Source organism: Nycticebus coucang, chromosome 8 (assembly GCF_027406575.1).
Source record: "Nycticebus coucang isolate mNycCou1 chromosome 8, mNycCou1.pri, whole genome shotgun sequence".
NCBI classification, from domain to species: Eukaryota; Metazoa; Chordata; class Mammalia; order Primates; family Lorisidae; genus Nycticebus; species Nycticebus coucang.
The window spans coordinates 42366155-42384550 of record NC_069787.1 but is presented as its reverse complement, the minus strand read 5'-3'; the positions used below and the strand labels follow the sequence as shown (position 1 = coordinate 42384550).

At 39.1% G+C, this 18396-nt stretch overlaps 1 protein-coding gene across 1 annotated transcript in view; it reads right to left on the bottom strand.

Annotated features, from left to right (window-relative positions):
* The window catches only part of DENND6A (DENN domain containing 6A), an 89405-nt gene that overhangs the window by 53912 nt on the left and 17097 nt on the right, over positions 1–18396 (bottom strand). Inside the window, exons 2-5 of the mRNA XM_053600041.1 lie at positions 15547–15585; positions 15398–15440; positions 4105–4217; positions 745–825 (exon numbers count right to left, since the gene is read on the bottom strand). Coding sequence (XP_053456016.1) covers positions 745–825; positions 4105–4217; positions 15398–15440; positions 15547–15585 — 276 coding nt within the window. The remainder of the gene's footprint in view (positions 1–744; positions 826–4104; positions 4218–15397; positions 15441–15546; positions 15586–18396) is intronic.

Below are 18396 nucleotides of genomic sequence, written 5' to 3'. Positions count from 1 at the left end.
AGTAGCTGGGACTACAGGCGACTGCCACAACGCCTGGCTAGATATTTTTCTTCTTTTTTAAGAAAGAAAAAGAACTGCACATTTAGCATGGAAATAATAATGGCTAAGATGTTACCAAAGTTTATTACTAGCTTTTGAAAAAAAAAGATAGTTCAGAGTTTTATTAATTATAACAATATTACAATCTGTTTATTCCTTCCCTTAGTCTAAAATGTCAAAATTAAGCAGACTCTTCCGGCTTTTGACAAGAGTTCCAAAGGACAACTGAAACTTATTGTCAGGAATCTAGCACAGAAATAGCAGAAATTCAATAGCAGTTAAACATCCGGTGATGTCTATAATTGAAAAAAAAAGATATAATATAGGGCAGCGCCTGTGGCTCAGTGAGTAGGGCGCCGGCCCCATATGCCGAGGGTGGCGGGTTCGGACCCAGCCCCGGCCAAACTGCAACCAAAAAATAGCCGGGCGTTGTGGCGGGCGCCTGTAGTCCCAGCTGCTCGGGAGGCTGAGGCAAGAGAATCGCGTAAGCCCAAGAGTTAGAGGTTGCTGTGAGCCTTATGACGCCACCACTCTACCCGAGGGCGGTACAGTGAGACTCTGTCTCTACAAAAAAAAAAAAAAAAGATATAATATAAACTCTAGTACATATAAAGATAAAATAACAAAGACTTTAAAACCTAACAGTTTCTATTTTTCTAATCACAATATAAAAAGTACTTTTTTATTAGTGTATATGAAAATTACCTTCTGAAAGTAGCCTCTTTTTAGAGTTTTATCTCGAACTTGTCGGAAATAGACATATCCATAAAAATAAGCAGGATCCTTCTATGAAAGAAGTAAGCCATCCTTTATTATTAGCGTCAACTTCCTTTTCAAACCCAAATCAAGATATGAGGTATACACAAAGTGTTAGTTATATTTTTCTACCAACAAACAATAACTATGACAGCAACTGCCAAATAAAAACTTTCTAACTTCCCAAAAATGAAATAACCATAATCTAAGTACTAAAGATTTTTCCCCTATCTCTTAACTGAGCTTAAGTTTGTTATTGGTATCTATACTAGTTAACAGAAGACACAATTGAATTCTGTTTTCCCCAATGTTATACTTTGTTTTTAAAAAATTCTACCTACAATTTTAAGTTTTTCAAGGCTAGGGGATCAGCTTTTTTTTTTTGAGACAAAGTCTCACTCTGTCATCCTGGGTAGAGTGCTGTAGCATCATCATAGCTCACAGCAACCTCAAAGTCTTGGGCCCAAGCAATCCTCCTGCCTTAGTTTTTCTATTTGTAATAGAGACAGGGTCTCACTCTTGCTCAGGCTGGTCTCAAATTCCTGAGCTTAAGCAATTCACCAGCCTCAGACTCCCAGAATGCTAGGATTAGGATCAGTCTCTTAATAAAATGAGTTGTCCTAATGTAAAATGTCAAGAGAAAAAGTAAAAGGAATTAATGACAAAATATAAATCTTACATAGCCTGTTATATAGCCAGTTATACTTTAACCCAATGATAACAAAGCATTAGAATGTTTATCAACATATAATTTTTTTTTTTTTTTTGAGATGAGAATCTTGATCTGTCCGTGGCTAAAGTGCAGTGGCATCATCTTAGCTCACTTCAACTTCTAATTCCTGGGCTCAAGTGATCCTCTTGCCTCAGCTTCCCTGACTCAGCTTCCCTATCTCAAGCCTACCAAGTAGCTGGGACAAGAAGCATGCTCCACCACACCTGGCAAATTTTTCTATTGTTTTTGTAGAGATAAGGTTCTTGCTATTGTTCAGGCTGGTTTCAAACTCCTGAACTCAAACAATTCTCTCACCTCAGCCTCAACATGCAATTTGAAGGGTAATCACATTCAAAAAAACCATAAGAAGCTTTTATATCTTAATGAACTAAACTTTGGTTCAGTTCCTTATTTGACTATTATTTCTTTTTTTTATTATAAAACTTCACACCATGACTATTATTTCTTAAACAAATATTTATTTGTTTATACCTATTTTTTTTTTTGAGACAGAGTCTCATTATGTTGCCCTCAGTAGAGTGCTGTAGCGTCACAGCTCACAGCAACCTCCAACTCTTGGGCTTAAGCAATTCTCTTGCCTCAGTCTCCCAACTAGCTGGGACTACAGGTGCCCTCCTCAATACTCAACTATTTTTTTGTTACAGTTGTCACTGTTGCTTTAGCTGGCCCAGGCTGGGTTCAAACCCGTCGGCCTCAGTGTATATGGCCAGCGCCCTACCCCACTGAGCCACTGGTGCTGCCTTGACCACCTATTTTGAACAAGGTACCATACAAAGTGAATAAAAAGACTTGCATAAGACTCAGTTCCTTAAGGAGATCACAATTTAGGAGAGATAAGAAAAGTACAAAAAGGGGCGGCGCCTGTGGCTCAGTCAGTGGGGCGCCGGCCCCATGTACCAAGGGTGGCGGGTTCAGACCCGGCCCTGGCTGAACTGCAGCCAGGGAATAGCTGGGTGTTCTGGCGGGCGCCTGTGGTCCCAGCTGCTTGGGAGGCTGAGGCAGGAGAGTCGCTTAAGCCCAGGAGTTGGAGGTTGCTGTGAGCTGTGTGATGCCACGCACTCTACCAAGGGCCATGGAGTGAGACTCTGTCTCTATGAAAAAAAAAAAAAAGAAAAGTACAAAAAGGATTATTATATAATAGGAGCATAGGTATCAAGAAAAACCCCAAAGGGGGCGGTGCCTGTGGCTCAGCCGGTAGGGCGCCGGTCCCATATGCCGGAAGTGGCGGGTTCAAACCCAGCCCCGGCCAAAAAAAAAAAAGAAAAACCCCAAAGGGTCACAGGAAAGCCAGGAGGAAAAAGTAAAGATTGCATGGAGGCAGCTGTTTTGAATTGAGTGCTGGAGTAGGAATATAATTTAAACAAAGACAGTGTAGGTTTTAAAGGGCTAGGGGTTTCAGCAAAAACATGATGAAACAAAAATATACATGCTCTCTCAGGAACAGCACACAGTTCTGTTTGGCTAAAATGTAGTACATAGATGGCACATATACAGAGAAGGAAGACAAGATTGGAAATCCGACAGGATGAAGGTCCAAAAAGTGAGGACAAGGAAACAGTACTATCATCAGCTCTTTATTCATTAAGCAATTGGTAGTAATTTTAGATTTTATTTATTTTTATAATATATACGTATACTTTAGCTGGCAACACTGTATAAAATATATATACTGTATTAGAAAAAACAAGAGGTGGATGTCTTTGGGCAAATCTCATATCCTCATAATCCTCAATTCCCTCATTTGCAAAAGGCACTCTCAGAGCAACGTAGGGAGGATTAATGGAGATAATATATGCTTACTAATCCAGTACCTGGAACATAAAAAAGCACTAATAAATAATAGCTATTAATACCACCTGTTGGAATAATGTGTTAGTAGCACACAGAAAGGAGTAGATGGCTCTAAGAAACATTTCAAAGGTAGCATCTGTGCTAACTCAGAGAGGTTCCTGCCATTAGTACAACCAGGGAGGTAAATTGTGAAATCTGATATCGAGCAAACAATGAACGTCAAGTTTACATTAGATGTGCCAGTAGGACATCCAGACAGATACATTCCTCATCCAGTTAGAGAAGTAAACATGGAGGACAAAGGAGAAACACCTATAGGTTCTAAAATCATCTGAATTAAAATGTTTTAATAAATAGTAACTATAAATCAAAGATCATTAAAGAATAAAAAACAGATAACTATATGTTATCACAAAGTAATACAGGGATTACCACATAGGGATTACCACAGGGAATGAACGTCTCAACTCTGGATGATTATTATCCCATAGTAAACTCTACCCTCACATCTAAACCAAGAATTATTAACAAATGAAAGAAAATTACCTCAACATTCTAATCCATTTTTATAATACACAATAGTATTATGTTTCAAGAATAGTAACTTCACAAAGTCTCTTTTATTCACATGCTGATTCCTTATGAATAAGACTCATTGAGGAAATCCAGCTATATAGTAAGTAACAAAACAAAAGCAAATGTGTGTGACAGCTATCAGAGGTAAGTGAATAAATGAGGTTTAAAGTTTACTCTCACATGGACATTTCTATGACCACTTTTCCAACCTTTAAGTAAACTGGTAAATCTTTGTCAAATTGATCCAGAAGACAATGCAGTGACACCCTCCTCCCAGAAGACTGTCGAAATCTAAAACAAAACTGGGTATCTCCAAGACAACCTAATGAAAACAAAAATGAAAGAAATTAAGGACAGCTTAGGGTAACATTTACTTATCCAGTTTCATCAATTTTAGAGCTGAAGAATCCTATCAAACATTTTAACCCATTCTGTTATGTTTCAGAGAAAAAAAAATTAGTCCTAACAGTTCAAATCACTCGCTCAAATCCATCTTTATTGGTTTAGAGGCAAAGACAGAAGTAAAATATGCATCTTAACTCCTACATCTCTTTACTATTTTTCTTATTCCACTTCCCAATGTAACTAAAATTTTTTTGACTCATATTTTTTGGACTGCATTTAGTATTGACTCACAAATATGAGTAAAAAAGAAGCCAAATCCCAAAGAACACATAGTGTCCAAATCCATTGATATAATTTTTTTTTTTTTGCAGTTTTTGGCCGGGGCTGGATTTGACCCTGCCACCTCCAGCATATGGGGCCGGCATTCTACGCCTTTGAGCCACAGGTGCCGCCCATTGATACAATTTTTTTAAAAGCAGGTAAAACTAATTGTAGCATTTAGGGATGCATAGTTGGGTAATAAAAGTATTTAAAAGGCAAAAAAAAATTGTTATAAGAAAAGGTAGTGGTGGCTCAGTGAGCAGGGCGCCGGCCCCATATACCAAGGGTGGCGGGTTCAAACCCAGCCCTGGCCAAACTGCAACAAAAAAACAGCCAGGCATTGTGGTGGGCGCCTGTAGTCCCAGCTACTCGGGAGGCTGAGGCAGGAGAATCGTCTAGGCCCAGGAGTTGGAGGTTGCTGTGAGCCGTGTGACGCCACAGCACTCTACTGAGGGCAATAAAGTGAAACTCTGTCTCTACAAAAAAAAAAAAAAGTTCAAGCCCAGCCCCGGCCAAAAATTAAAAAAAAATAAAAATAAAGAAAAGGTAGTGGTTACATTTACAGAAAAGAGAGGGATAATGTTCGAGAGGTGGCATGAAGGAGCTTTTGAGGTGCCAACAAAGTTCTATTTCTTAACGTAGTATATGTTTCATATTTCACAATAAAAAGTTCTTTTAAAAAGATACAATAAGCTGGCTCTGCACCTGTTGTACAGTGGTTACTGCGCCAGCCACATGCACTGAGGCTGGTGGGTTCGAGCCTGGCCTGGGCCAGCTAAACAATGACAATTGCAACAAGAAAATAGCCAGGTGTTGTGGCAGGTGCCTGTAGTCCCAGCTACTCGGGAGGCTGAGGCAAAAGAAATCGCGTAAGCCCCTTAAGCCCAAGAGTTTGAGACTGCTGTGAGATGTGACGCCACAGCACTCTACCAACGGCAACATAGTGAGACTCTGTCTCAAAAAAAGAAAAAAGATTCAATAAGGCCTGGCACAGTAGCTCATGCCTGTGATCCTAGCACTCTGGGAGGCCGAGGCAGGTAGAATGCCTGAGCTCACAGGTTCGAAACCAACCTGAGCAAGAGCAAGACCCCCATCTCTGAAAATAGCCGGGCATTTTGCGGACACCTATAGTCCCAGCTTCTTGGGAGGCTGAGGCAAGAGAATAGCTTGAGCCCAAGAGTGTGAGGTTGCTGTGAGGCTATGATGCCACAGCACTCTACTGAGGGTGACAAAGTGAGACTCTATCTCAAAAATAAATAAATAAATAAATAAAAAGATACAATACAAAGTCTCAGGACGAACACAAGTAACAGACTTACTACTTTAACCATTTCAATTAAAAATTAATTTTTTAAACTTAATCATTTTAAAAACCTCTTAAAACATATAAACTTTACCAAATCTATCAGGCAGTAATCAAAAAAAACCATTAATACTCTAAAAATTAACCTATAAAAAACATGAAATAGCATGTCACTCAGATTTTTCCCAATAACAAAATTTAAAACTAATAACATTAAGGCGCAGTGGCTCATGCCTGTAATCCCAGGACTCAGGCAGGCTGAGGCGAGTAGATTGCTTGAGGTCACTGGTTCAAGACCAGCCCACGCAAGAGTGAGACTTCTAAAAATAGCTGTGGGTTGTGGTGGGTGCCTGTAGTCCAGCTACATGGGAGGCTGAGGCAAGAGAATCACTTGAGCCCAAGAGTTTAAGGTTGCTGTGAGCTATGATAACATGGCACTCAACCAAGGGTGACAAAGTGAGACTCTTGTCTCTTTTTGTTTGTTTTGTTTTGAGACTCTGGCCCCCAGGCCAGCTAAATAACAAAGACAACTGCAACAAAAAAATAGCACGGGAGGCTGCCATCTACTCGGGAGGCTGAGGCAAGAGAATCACTTAAGCCCAAGAGTTTGAGGTGGCTGTCAGCTGTGACACCATGACACTCTACCGAGGTTGACATAGTGAAATGCTGTCTTAAAAGAAAAATAAAATCCTGGTTTAAAAAATAAAAGTAAACAATTTTTAAATCCTGTAATTAAAACATCAACTCAATATATCCATTTAATGCAATTACAGATACTAATATTTCTTTGGTGGTAGAGGGAATAAATGGGGGGCTGGAAGGTGAATCGACTCAGTTTACTTGTTAAAGCTGATAGCTTAAAAATAAGCCAAACACCTGAAACATGAGATAATGGGAAATAGTCTGTGATAAGGGTCTGATATTATTTTAGTTCAACAAATTTATATACTGAGGCTTCAATTTTTCTCTTTACAAGACATTTAAACCTAAAAGAAAGCAAGCAAGTAAGAAATAAAGACATCGGAAAGAGACAAAGTTAACAACTTAATGGGACATCTCAAGCAACTAGAAAAGGAAGAACATTCCAACCCCAAAGCCAGTAGAAGAAAAGAAATAACCAAAATTAGAGCAGAATTAAATGAAATTGAAAACAATAGGATTATACAACAGATCAATAAATCAAAAAGTTGGTTTTTTGAAAACTTCTCTTAAGACAGGCGCACGGCCTACAGACATATGAAAAAATGCTCATCATCCTTAATCATTACACAAATGCAAATCAAAACTACTTTGAGATATCATCTAACTCCAGTAAGATTAGCCCATATCACAAAATCCCAAGACCAGAGATGTTGGCGTGGATGTGGAGAAAAGGGAATACTTCTACACTGCTGGTGGGAATGCAAACTAATACGTTCCTTTTGGAAAGATGTTTGGAGAACACTTAGAGATCTAAAAATAGACCTGCCACTGGATACTACAATTCCTCTACCAGGTATATACCCAGAAGACCAAAAATCACATTATAACAAAGATATTTGTACCAGAATGTTTATTGCAGCCCAATTCATAATTGCTAAGTCATGGAAGAAGCCCAAGTGCCCATCAATCCACGAATGGATTAATAAATTATGATATGTGTACACCATGGAATATTATGCAGCCTTAAAGAAAGGTGGAGACTTTATCTCTTTCATGTTTACATGGATGGAGCTGGAACATATTCTTCTTATTAAAGTATCTCAAGAATGGAAGAAAAAGGCAGCGCCTGTGGCTCAGTGAGCAGGGCGCTGGCCCCATATGCCGAGGGTGGCGGGTTCAGACCCAGCCCTGGCCAAACTGCAACAAAGAAATAGCTGGGCGTTGTGGCGGGCGCCTGTAGTCCCAGCTACTTGGGAGGCTGAGGCGGGAGAATTGCCTAAGCCCAGGAGTTGGAGGTTTCTGTGAGCTGTATGACTCCACGGCACTCTACCGAGGGCGATGAAGTGAAACTGTCTCTACAAAAAAAAAAAAAAAGAATGGAAGAAAAAGTATCCAATGTACTCAGCCCTACTATGAAACTAATTTATAGCTTTCATATGAAAGCTATAACCCAATTATAACCTAAGAATATGGGGAAAGGGAGGTGGGGAAGGGAGTGGGCAAGATGGGTGGAGGGAGGGTAATTGGTGGGACCACATTTACGGTGCATCTTACAAGGGTACTTGTGAAATTTACTAAATGTAGAATATAAATGTCTTAACACAATAACTAAGAAAATGCCAGAAAGGCTACATTAACCAGTGTGATAAAAATATGTCAAATGGTATATAAAAGCAGTGCATGGTGCCCCGTGATTGCATTAATGTACACAGCTATGATTTAATAATAAATAAATTAAAATAAAATAAAATAAAATTTTACCTAAGGACAAAAAGAAAAAAAAAAATCAGAAAGAAAGACATCCAGAGAAATACACACTAATTTATCTTAGAAAGATAAATGAATTAAAGACCTAAACATAAACCCCAAAACTATAAAACTCCTAGAGGAAAATATAAGGTAAAAGCTACATGACATTAAATTCGACTCTGACTTCCTGGATTGTAACACCAAAAGCACAGTTAACTAAAGAAAAAACTAGACAAATGAGACATCAAAGTTAAAAACTTCTACGCAATCTAAACATACATTCCCATGGCAAAAGTTTTTTTGTTTTTTTTTTTAAATTGTTTTAGGTTAATTTGAGGGTACAAAGAATTAGGTTACGATGTTTGCATTTGTTAGGTAGAGTCCCTCTTATAATAGGGTCCCACCCCCAAGAGACGTGCCTCTATGTTTAGATTTGGGCTACTGGAACCTCACCAAGTTAAAAAGATATTTGCTTAAAAAAAAAAACTTCCTTATCTTAACTTGAAACATTATAAACATTGGACAAAGTTTCATTTATTTAATCAAAAGAAAAGAAAAAAAAACTTCTACACAAGAAAGAAAATAATCAACAGACCAGTGGGCAGTGGCTCACGCTCATAATCCTAGCACTCTAGGAGGCCGAGACGAGTAGATAGCTTGGGCTCACCAGTTTGAGACTAGCCTGAGCAAAAAGTGAGACCCCCCGTCTCTATTAAAATAGAGAAACTGAGGCAAGAGGATTGCTTGAGCCCAAGAGTTGGAGGTTGCTGTGAGCTATGACACCATAGCACTCTACCCAGGGCAAAAGCTTGAGACTCGATCTCAAAAAAGAAAGAAAATACTCAACAGAGTAAAAAGGCAACCTACCAAATGGGAGAAAATATTCGTAAAATTGCTAAGGGGTTAACATCTAGAATATATAAAAAACTACAGCTCAATAACAAAAACAAAAAGATATCCAATTAAAAATTAAGAAAAAGGGGCAGCGCCTGTGGCTCAGTCGGTAAGGCGCCAGCCCCATATGCCGAGGGTGGTGGGTTCAAACCCGGCCCCGGCCAAACTGCAACCAAAAAAAGCCGGGCGTTGTGGTGGGCGCCTGTAGTCCCAGCTACTTGGGAGGCTGAGGCAAGAGAATCGCTTAAGCCCAGGAGTTGGAGGTTGCTGTGAGCTGTGTGAGGCCACGGCACTCTACTGAGGGCCATAAAGTGAGACTCTGTCTCTATTAAGAAAAAGGCCAGACGCAGTGGCTTACACCTGTAATCCTAGCACTCTGAGACATTGAGGAGGGCAGAATGTTTACACTTATGGGTTCGAGACCAGCCTGAGCAAGAACAAGACCCTGTCTCTAAAAACAGCTGGGCATTGTGGTGGGCACCTGTAGTCCCAGCTACTCAGGAGGCTGAGGCAAGAGAATTGCTTGAGCAAAAAGTGAGATGCGGTCTCTCCCAAAATAGAAAAACTGAGGCAAGAGGATGGCTTGAGCCCAAGAGTTTGAGGTTGCTGTGACCTATAACACCAGAGCACTCTACCGAGGGCAACAGCTTGAGACTGTCTCAAAGAAAAAAAAAAAAAAATTTAATATTGGGCGGCGCCTGTGGCTCAGTTGGTAGGGCGCCGGACCCATATACTGAGGGTGGCGGGTTCAAACCCGGCCCCCGCCAAACTGCAACCAAAAAAAAAATAGCCGGGCATTGTGGCGGGCGCCTGTAGTCCCAGCTACTCGGGAGGCTGAGGCAAGAGAATCACTTAAGCCCAGGAGTTGGAGGTTGCTGTGAGCTGTGTGAGGCCACGGCACTCTACCGAGGACCATAAAGTGAGACTCTGTCTCTACAAAAAATAAAAAAAAATTTAATAACAGAATTATCATATGATCTAGCAATCTTACTTCTGGGTATATATTTAAAAGAACTGAAAACAAGATCTCTGGGAGATATTTACATATCTAGCCCACTGCAGGACTATTCACAATAGCTAAGAGATAGATGAATAGATAAATGGACAAAGAAATGGGATATAAGTATATGATGGAATATTATTAAGCATTAAACAAGAAGGCAATCCTGTAGTGTGACACAACATGGATGGGCACTGAGGACAGTAAGCTGAATGAAACAAGCCAGAAACAAAAAAAAGACCAAATACTACATCATTTCAAATTTTGAGGTATCTAAAATAGTGAAAATGTTAGAAACAGGAAGCAAAAGGGTGGCTGTCAGGTGCTGCAGGGAAGGGGGAAGTGGAGTTATTAATGGATACAGTTTTTTTTTGTTTTCCTACCTCCTAGAATTAGGAAAAAATGGGTTCAGTTTTGCAAGATGAAAAAGTGCTAGAGATATGTTGCAAAACAACATGCATATAGTTAACACTACTACTGTACTATATACTTGAAAATGGTTAAGATGATAAATTTATTTTTTCATGTGTTTTTCTTTTTTAGCCTCCAGGACTGTGAGATAACACAGCAAATTATATATTGTGTGATTTTTACCAAAACAACAACAAAGGATATGACTTTTTTTTTTAATCTTTTGATATTTATTTATTTATTTGCAGTTTTTGGCCAGACCCGGGTTTGAACCCGCCACCTCTGATATATGAGGCTGGCACCCTGCTCTTTGAGCTACAGGCACTGCCCCAAAGATATGACTTAATGTCCATTTCCCTGTCAAGAAAAACAAGGGGTACTTAATATTATATAATCTCTAAGTTACTTCCAACAATAACATTCAAAGATTCTAAATAAAATACCACAACTGACCTATGACTGTACTGAATTCCAAGCATCTTATCTAATATGCTTACTAAGGAAACTAAAGATGTACAAAGATCCAAAAAGATTTAAAAGTTATGCTGTGAACATCATAGCTTTCTAATGATTCACTAAAAAATGGGGAACTTTTAATGGAAATGGGCTTTTTCTTTTATAAACCAAGGTATGAGGATTAACTTACACAAATTTTAAGATTAAATAACAGCTCTCCAAGGAAAATAACACCTTTACCCGGTTCTTGATGAAGAACAATGTAACCCCCTGGCCCCGAAAGAGTAGCAGGTACTAAGGAAAAATAAATATGCTCAATAAGACCCCACATTTTAGGAAAAGTCTCATTCTCATTTATTTAATTCAATCTCTACTAGTGTGGAAAACACAATTAATAACCCTCTCCCCTTAAAACCTAGAAATTTTTTGTAACTCCCTTTTCCAAAAATTTAAGTACATTTCTACAACAACAATCAAATAGATTCCCAACGCTAAATTATTACACAGTAATACCTTTAAATGACACAGGTTTGAACTGTGCAAGTCCACTTACATGTGGATTTTTTTCAACCAACGGCACATGGAAAATACAGTATCCGTGAGATGTGAAACCCATCTACACCCAGAGTCAACTATTTTTATATGCAGGTTTGGCAGGGCCTCTAGGACTTGAGCATACATGGAATTTGGTATATGAGGACAGTCCTACCAACCAATCCCCTGCTTATATCAAGAAATAATTCTGGGCAGCGCTTCTGGCTCAATGAGTAGGGCACCGGCCCCATATACAGAGGGTGGCTGGGTTTAAACCCAGCCCTGGCCAAACTGCAGTAAAAATATAGTTGGGTGTTGTGGTGGGTGCCTGTAGTCTCAGCTTCTTGGGAGGCTGAGGCAAGAGAATCACCTAAGCCCAAGAGCTGGAGGTTGTTGTGAGCTGTGACGCCACAGCACTCTACCAAGGGGTGACAAAATGAGACTCAGTCTCTAAAAAAAAAAAAGAAAGAAAGAAAGAAAAATAATAATTGTAACTGTCACTATTTCAGAGTGATTTTTCTCCCTTCTAATATGTAAGTTAAGCACTGGTGCTATAGTTAAGTGCTTTAGATACAGAGATAGAGAGATAGAGATAAACAAAATTGATACAGTAATCAACTGTGTCTGTCTGTCTGTCTGTCAACTTGGGTAGAGTGCTGAGTGCCATGGGGTCATCATAGCTCACAACAACCTCTAACTCTTGGGCTCAAGCAATTCTCTTGCCTCAGCCTCCCAAGTAGCCGGGACTACAGTTGCCTACACCGACATCTGGCTAGTTTTTCTATTTTTAGTAGAGACAGGGTCTTGCTCTTACTCAGGCTGGTTTCAAATTCCCAAGATCAAGCAATCTACCCTCCTCTGCCTCCTAGAGCGCTAGAATTACAGCGTGAGACACTGCATCCAGCCTGCTTTATATACATTAACTCATTTGGTCCTCATGCTTCTCAAATAGGTCCTATTATTATCCCTGACTATAAGGAAGAAACCAAGGTACAAAAAGATTACATAATCATCCAAAGAAATGAATCTGCTCAAAAAATAAATAAAAAAGAAAGAAATATGCTAAATGGAAGGGTAAGCACTTAAATCCAGTAAGTCTGACTTTGATACTAGCACTCTTTACCACTACACCATACTATAAAACTTCGTGATTTTTAGTATTATTCTCAGAGGTATGCAGTCTGAGAATCACAATCACCACAATCAATTTTAAAACATTTTCATCATGCCAAAAAGAAATACCATACTATATTATCTTCCCACTACTACCATCTCCTCTCCTCCCAGCCCTAGGGAACCACCTATCTACTTTCTATTCTCTGTAGATTTATCTATTTTTAAGATATTATATAAATGGAATAAGTAGTATTATTTTTCTTTCTTTTTATTGTTATATCATAGCTGTGTACGTTACTGTAATCGAGGGGTACAATGTGCTGGTTCATATACAATCTGAAATATTCTCATCAAACTGTTCAACGTAGCCTTCATGGCATTTTCTTAGTTATAGTATGTAGACATTTGTATTCTGCCTTTAGTAAGTTTCGCCTGTACCCATTCTAAGATGCACCATAGGTGTGGCCCCACCCATTACCCTTCCTCCGCTCTAAGCTCCACCCCCCTTCCCCTTCCTTGGCCCTTTCCTCATAGTCTTGTGCTATAGTTGGGTTATAGTCTTCATGTGAAAGCTATAATTTAGCTTCATAGTAGAGCTGAGTACATTGGATACTTTTTCTTCCATTCCTGAGATACTTTGCTAAGAAGAATATGTTCCAGCTCCATCCATGTAAACATGAAAGAGGTAAAGTATCCATCTTTCTTTAAGGCTGCATAATATTCCATGGTATACATGTACCACAATGCTAGTCCATTCATGGGTCGATGGGCACTTGGGCTTCTTCCATGACTTAGCAATTATGAGTTGGGCTGCAATAAACATTCTGGTACAGATGTCTTTGTTATATTGTTGATTTTTGGACTTCTTGGTATAAACCTAGTAAAGGAATTCTAGGATCGAATGGCAGGTCTATTTTTAGGTCTCTAAGTATTCTCCAAACATTCTTCCAGAAGGAACGTATTAGTGTGCATTCCAACCAGCAGTGTAGAAGTGTGCCCTTTTCTCCACATCCATGCCAACATCTCTGGTTTTGGGATTTTATGTGGGCTACTCTTACTGGGGTTAGGTGACACCTCAAAGTAATTTTGATTTGCATTCCTCTGATGATTAAGAATGATGAGCTTTTTTTCCACATGAAATCTTCATGGAAATAAAGTAAAAACCCAAAGAGATGGTTAGTCCTGGGTGCTTTATACACTATTTTAACAAGGGATGATAAACCACAGAGAAGTAACTACATAAAGGAAAATGGGTTTGGGTTCCTCTATGGGAAGGTAAATACATGTGGTACAAACTAATGAAAGATAAGGGCTATTTTATCAGTAAGGTTTATTCATGTAGACTGAAGCTAGTACTATCCCCATTGATAAAGTCTCTGGTGCTTCAGAATCACTCTCTTCTTCCTGGAACAGGAAAGGGGAGAAAGGACACCTTCACAAAGGGGTATTTATGTCCTGCTTTTGGACGTACATGGGGAGGAAGAAGAGCTCTTTTTGCATCTGCTGCTTCCCAGTTGCCTTCAGCTCAAAATAATCCTTGTGCCAATGTGGTATATTTGGGGTTAGGATATTCTAATTTTCTTCATGCTTAGGTAGAAGCACAAAAGAGATAGAAAGTGCCATAATAACCAACTATGATCAGGAAAAGATAAACATACAGTATTAATTTACTAGGACTTCAATCATACAAAGTCAGTTCTATACAATTCAGCTTACCCAGACTCCTGGATATCCAATTCAACACACAATAGTCAGAATTATATGTGCAGATTTTATCAGAAATGAGGATAAATCCTATAAAACCTCTCTATCATTATTTCACTAATAAACAAACAAATACTAAAAGATCTAATAATTCCGGGTCAAAACAAACACCCTACAGGGGCACGTACTCTCCTAAGCTGAGTTCCAAATACATAGGAACAAACTCTAGAACATTTATACAGAAAGGAGAAAATGCTAAAAAAAAAGAAAAAGAAATTTAATATCAAATCTCCCAAATCACACTAACCGAACTAAATTAACAAGATATTAGAAGTAACTACAAAAAGAAAAAAAAAGAACTGCAGTGTCTCTGTTTTATAGGGTTGTAACTGTGTGTGGCCCAACAAGCTGAATGCTCTGGTCACTGTAAGCCAAGAAGCTGTTTTGATAGTGAAACACAGAGGTAACCCAAAATATGTCAACCATTAGGACCACACAAAGGGAGTGTTTGAAAGAGACCAGGAAAACCAAGCTTAACAACAAGCAAACATGCACAAGGTTTTTGTATATACCAAGGACTATTCCCAGTCCTTACATACACTAAACTAATGAACTACCACAAATAATTGATAGCCATGCTTCCTAATCAGATTTATCCTAATTTTTTTTTAAGTTCACTGCTTTTACAGAATTCCTAGCAAGCTCCACATTCTGAACAGAGGTAAATTACATAATACATAGTTCCCAAACATATCCCAATGTCACTGATATTCAATCTCTTTACTATTTCATAGTTTATTGCTCTTCGTCACACCATAACAACTATTTTAAGAACTGAACCAACTAAAACCAACAATGCCATGACTAGGCATCATTAAACTAGGAATCGAACTCACTGATCTGTCTGGCAGATTGAGAAACTGAGTTTTCATTCTAATATGCAATGTCAATCGATTTTCACATAATAAGAGTATGACCAGTAATTTTAGTACAAAATTCAACACAAACACCACATGAAAATAGTTACCTGAATTTGAATCTGGAAAAGACAAATAGCAAATATTGGTTTTCTGAAAAAGAAAACAAAAGCTATATATACTGACACACGCACACATAACCAATAAAAACAAACAGAAAAGTAACAGTAGAGTATAACAGAGTGATATTTTTACTCACTTCTTTGTCAGTAAGTTTGGAATGTTGAGGATAAATTACCTGGAAGAAAAGAGTTAAATTTTGTTAGACATATTACACACATTAGTAATAGAATATGACTAGTTAACGTTGATCAAATGGTTTGTTTTTTTTTTTTTTTTGTGGTTTTTGGCCGGGGCTGGGTTTGAACCCAGCACCCCCAGCATATGGGACCGGAACCCTACTCCTTGAGCTACAGGCGCCGCCCTGATCAAATGGTTTTAAGAAATAGTTTACACATGGCTTGGCGCCTATAACTCAAGTGGCTAAGGCACCAGCCACATATGCCAGAGCTGGCAGGTTTGAATCTAGCCCAGGCCTGCCAAACAACAATGACAACTACAACCAAAAAAAAAAAAGTAGCCGGGTGTTGTGGCGGCTCCTATCATCCCAGCTACTTGGAAGGCTGAGGCAAGAGAATCACTTAAGCCCAGGAGTTGGAGGTTGCTGTGAGCTGTGATGCTATGGCACCCTACCGAGGGCAACAACTTGAGGCTCTGTCTCAAAAAAAAAAAAAAAAAGAAATAGTTCATAGAGGAACAGACTAAAAAATGTGGTATTTATATATAATGGAATATTATTCAGCCATTAAAAAAAAAAATGAAATCCTGCATTTGCAACATGGATAGAACTAGAGGACATTAAGTTAACTGAAATAAGCCAGGCACAGAAAGATAAACATTGCATATTTTCACTCATATGTGGGAGCTAAAAAAAATGGAACTCATAAAGATAGTAGAATGATGGTTATCAGAGACTGAGAAGGTTAGTGGGGTGAGGGGTGGAAGTAAAGAAGGGATGGTTAATGGGTAGAAAAACAGACGAAATAAAATCTAGTGTTCAGTAGCACAATAGGGCAACTATAGTTAATTGTTAATAACTATAGTTAAAACAATAATTTATTATATATTTCTAAATAATTAAAAGAGCAGCATTGAGCACAAAGAAATGATAAATGCCTGAGGTAACAGATATCCCATTTACCCTAATACTATCATTACATATTGTATGCTTACATCAAAATATCACATGTACCCCATAAACACACACACACACACACATATATATTATGTACTCAAATAGTAAATTTTTTTTGAGACAGAGTCTCACTTTGTTGCCCTCTGTCATCCACAGTTTGTGAACTCATCTAAAAAAAGTGCTACATACTCACTGCTGAATATCAATATGGTCACCTTCAAAGTACTCCCCTTGGAAAGCTATGCACAGACACCAGGGCGTAGTCCAACCCTTTGAAACAATTTGGAACTCTTTGTCTGGAATGACCATCAGAGCTATCATCATACTGGCATAATGCACAACGCACTTACATCACCAGTGCAAACAACTCAGTAAGGTTTCATAACCTTGATATCAATGTCTCACAACTGTGTTGTGCCATCACGTGGCAAGGTTTTGCTGAGTGGCACTCATTATTATTGTTGTGTGTTCTTGTGTGCTAGTAAAATATTATATGGTACACAGATCTTTTTTTAATTATTATTTTTTTTAGAGACAGAGTCTTATTCTGTTTCCCAGACTGAGGGACACTGAATTGATCATAGCTCACTACAACCTCCAACTCCTAGGTTCAAGCAATCCTCCCAATTCAGCCTCCTAGAGAGCTGGTACTACAGGCATGTGCCACTACACACAAATAATATATAAAACCGATTCTTTTGCTTCAGTTTCCTGAGGAGCTGGCATTACAGGCACCTGTCACAACACCAGGCTATTTTTAGAGACGGGTTCTCGCTCTGGCTCAGGCTGGTCTCAAACTCTTGAGTCAGGCAATCCATCCACCTCGGCCTCCCAGAATGCTATGATTACAGGCGTGAGCCACCACACTTGCCCAACTTTTTTTTTTTAATTTTATTTTTAAAGACTAATTTTTTTTTTTTTTTTGAGACAAGGAGTCTCAAGCTGTCACCCTGGGTAGAGTGCCATGGCATCATAGCTCACAACAACCTCCAACTCTTGGTCTCAAGTAATCCTCTTGCCTCAGTTTTTCTATTTTAAGTAAAGATAGCATCTCGATTTTGCTCAGGCTGGTCTCAAACTTGTGAGCTCAAGCAATCCACCCACCTCAGCCTCCCAGAGTGCTAAGATTATAGGTATGAGCCAGCATGCCTGGCCAAGGCTAGCTTTTCTTTTTTAGACAGCGTCTCACTTTGTCACCCTGGATAGAGTGCTGTAGCATCACAGTGCACAATAACCTCTAACTCTTGGGCTCAAGTGATTCCCTTGCCTCAGCTTCCCATGTAGCTGGGACTACAGGTGTCTGCCACAATGCCAGGCTATTTTTAGAGACAGGGTCTCTCTCTGGCTCAGGCTGGTCTCGAACCTGTGAGCTCAGGCAATCTACTTGGTTTTGGCCTCCCAGACTGCTAGGATTACATGTGTGAGACATCGGACCCAGCCGAGATGAATTTTTTTTTATAATTTTTTTAGTTTTTTTTTTTTAGAGACAGGATCTTGACTAGGCTCAAAATCCTAGCTTCAAGTAATCCTCCCAAAGTGCTGAGATTATTGTCCTGAACCACCATGTCTGGATTTTAATAATGATATGTACTATACTTATTCTAATGGGTATTAGGGAAAAAATGCCTAACACTCAAAATCAAGAGTGCATGTGACGGGGTACAGTGGCTCATATCTAGCACTCTGCGAGGCTAAAGTGGGAGAATTGCTTGAGGTCAGGATTCAAGATCAGCCTGAGCAACAGCAACACCCTGTCTCTACAAAAAAATAGAAAAATTAGCCAGGTCTGGTGGTGTGCACCTGTAGTCCCAGCTACCTGAGGCTCTCAGGCAGGACTGTTTTGAGCCCAGAAGC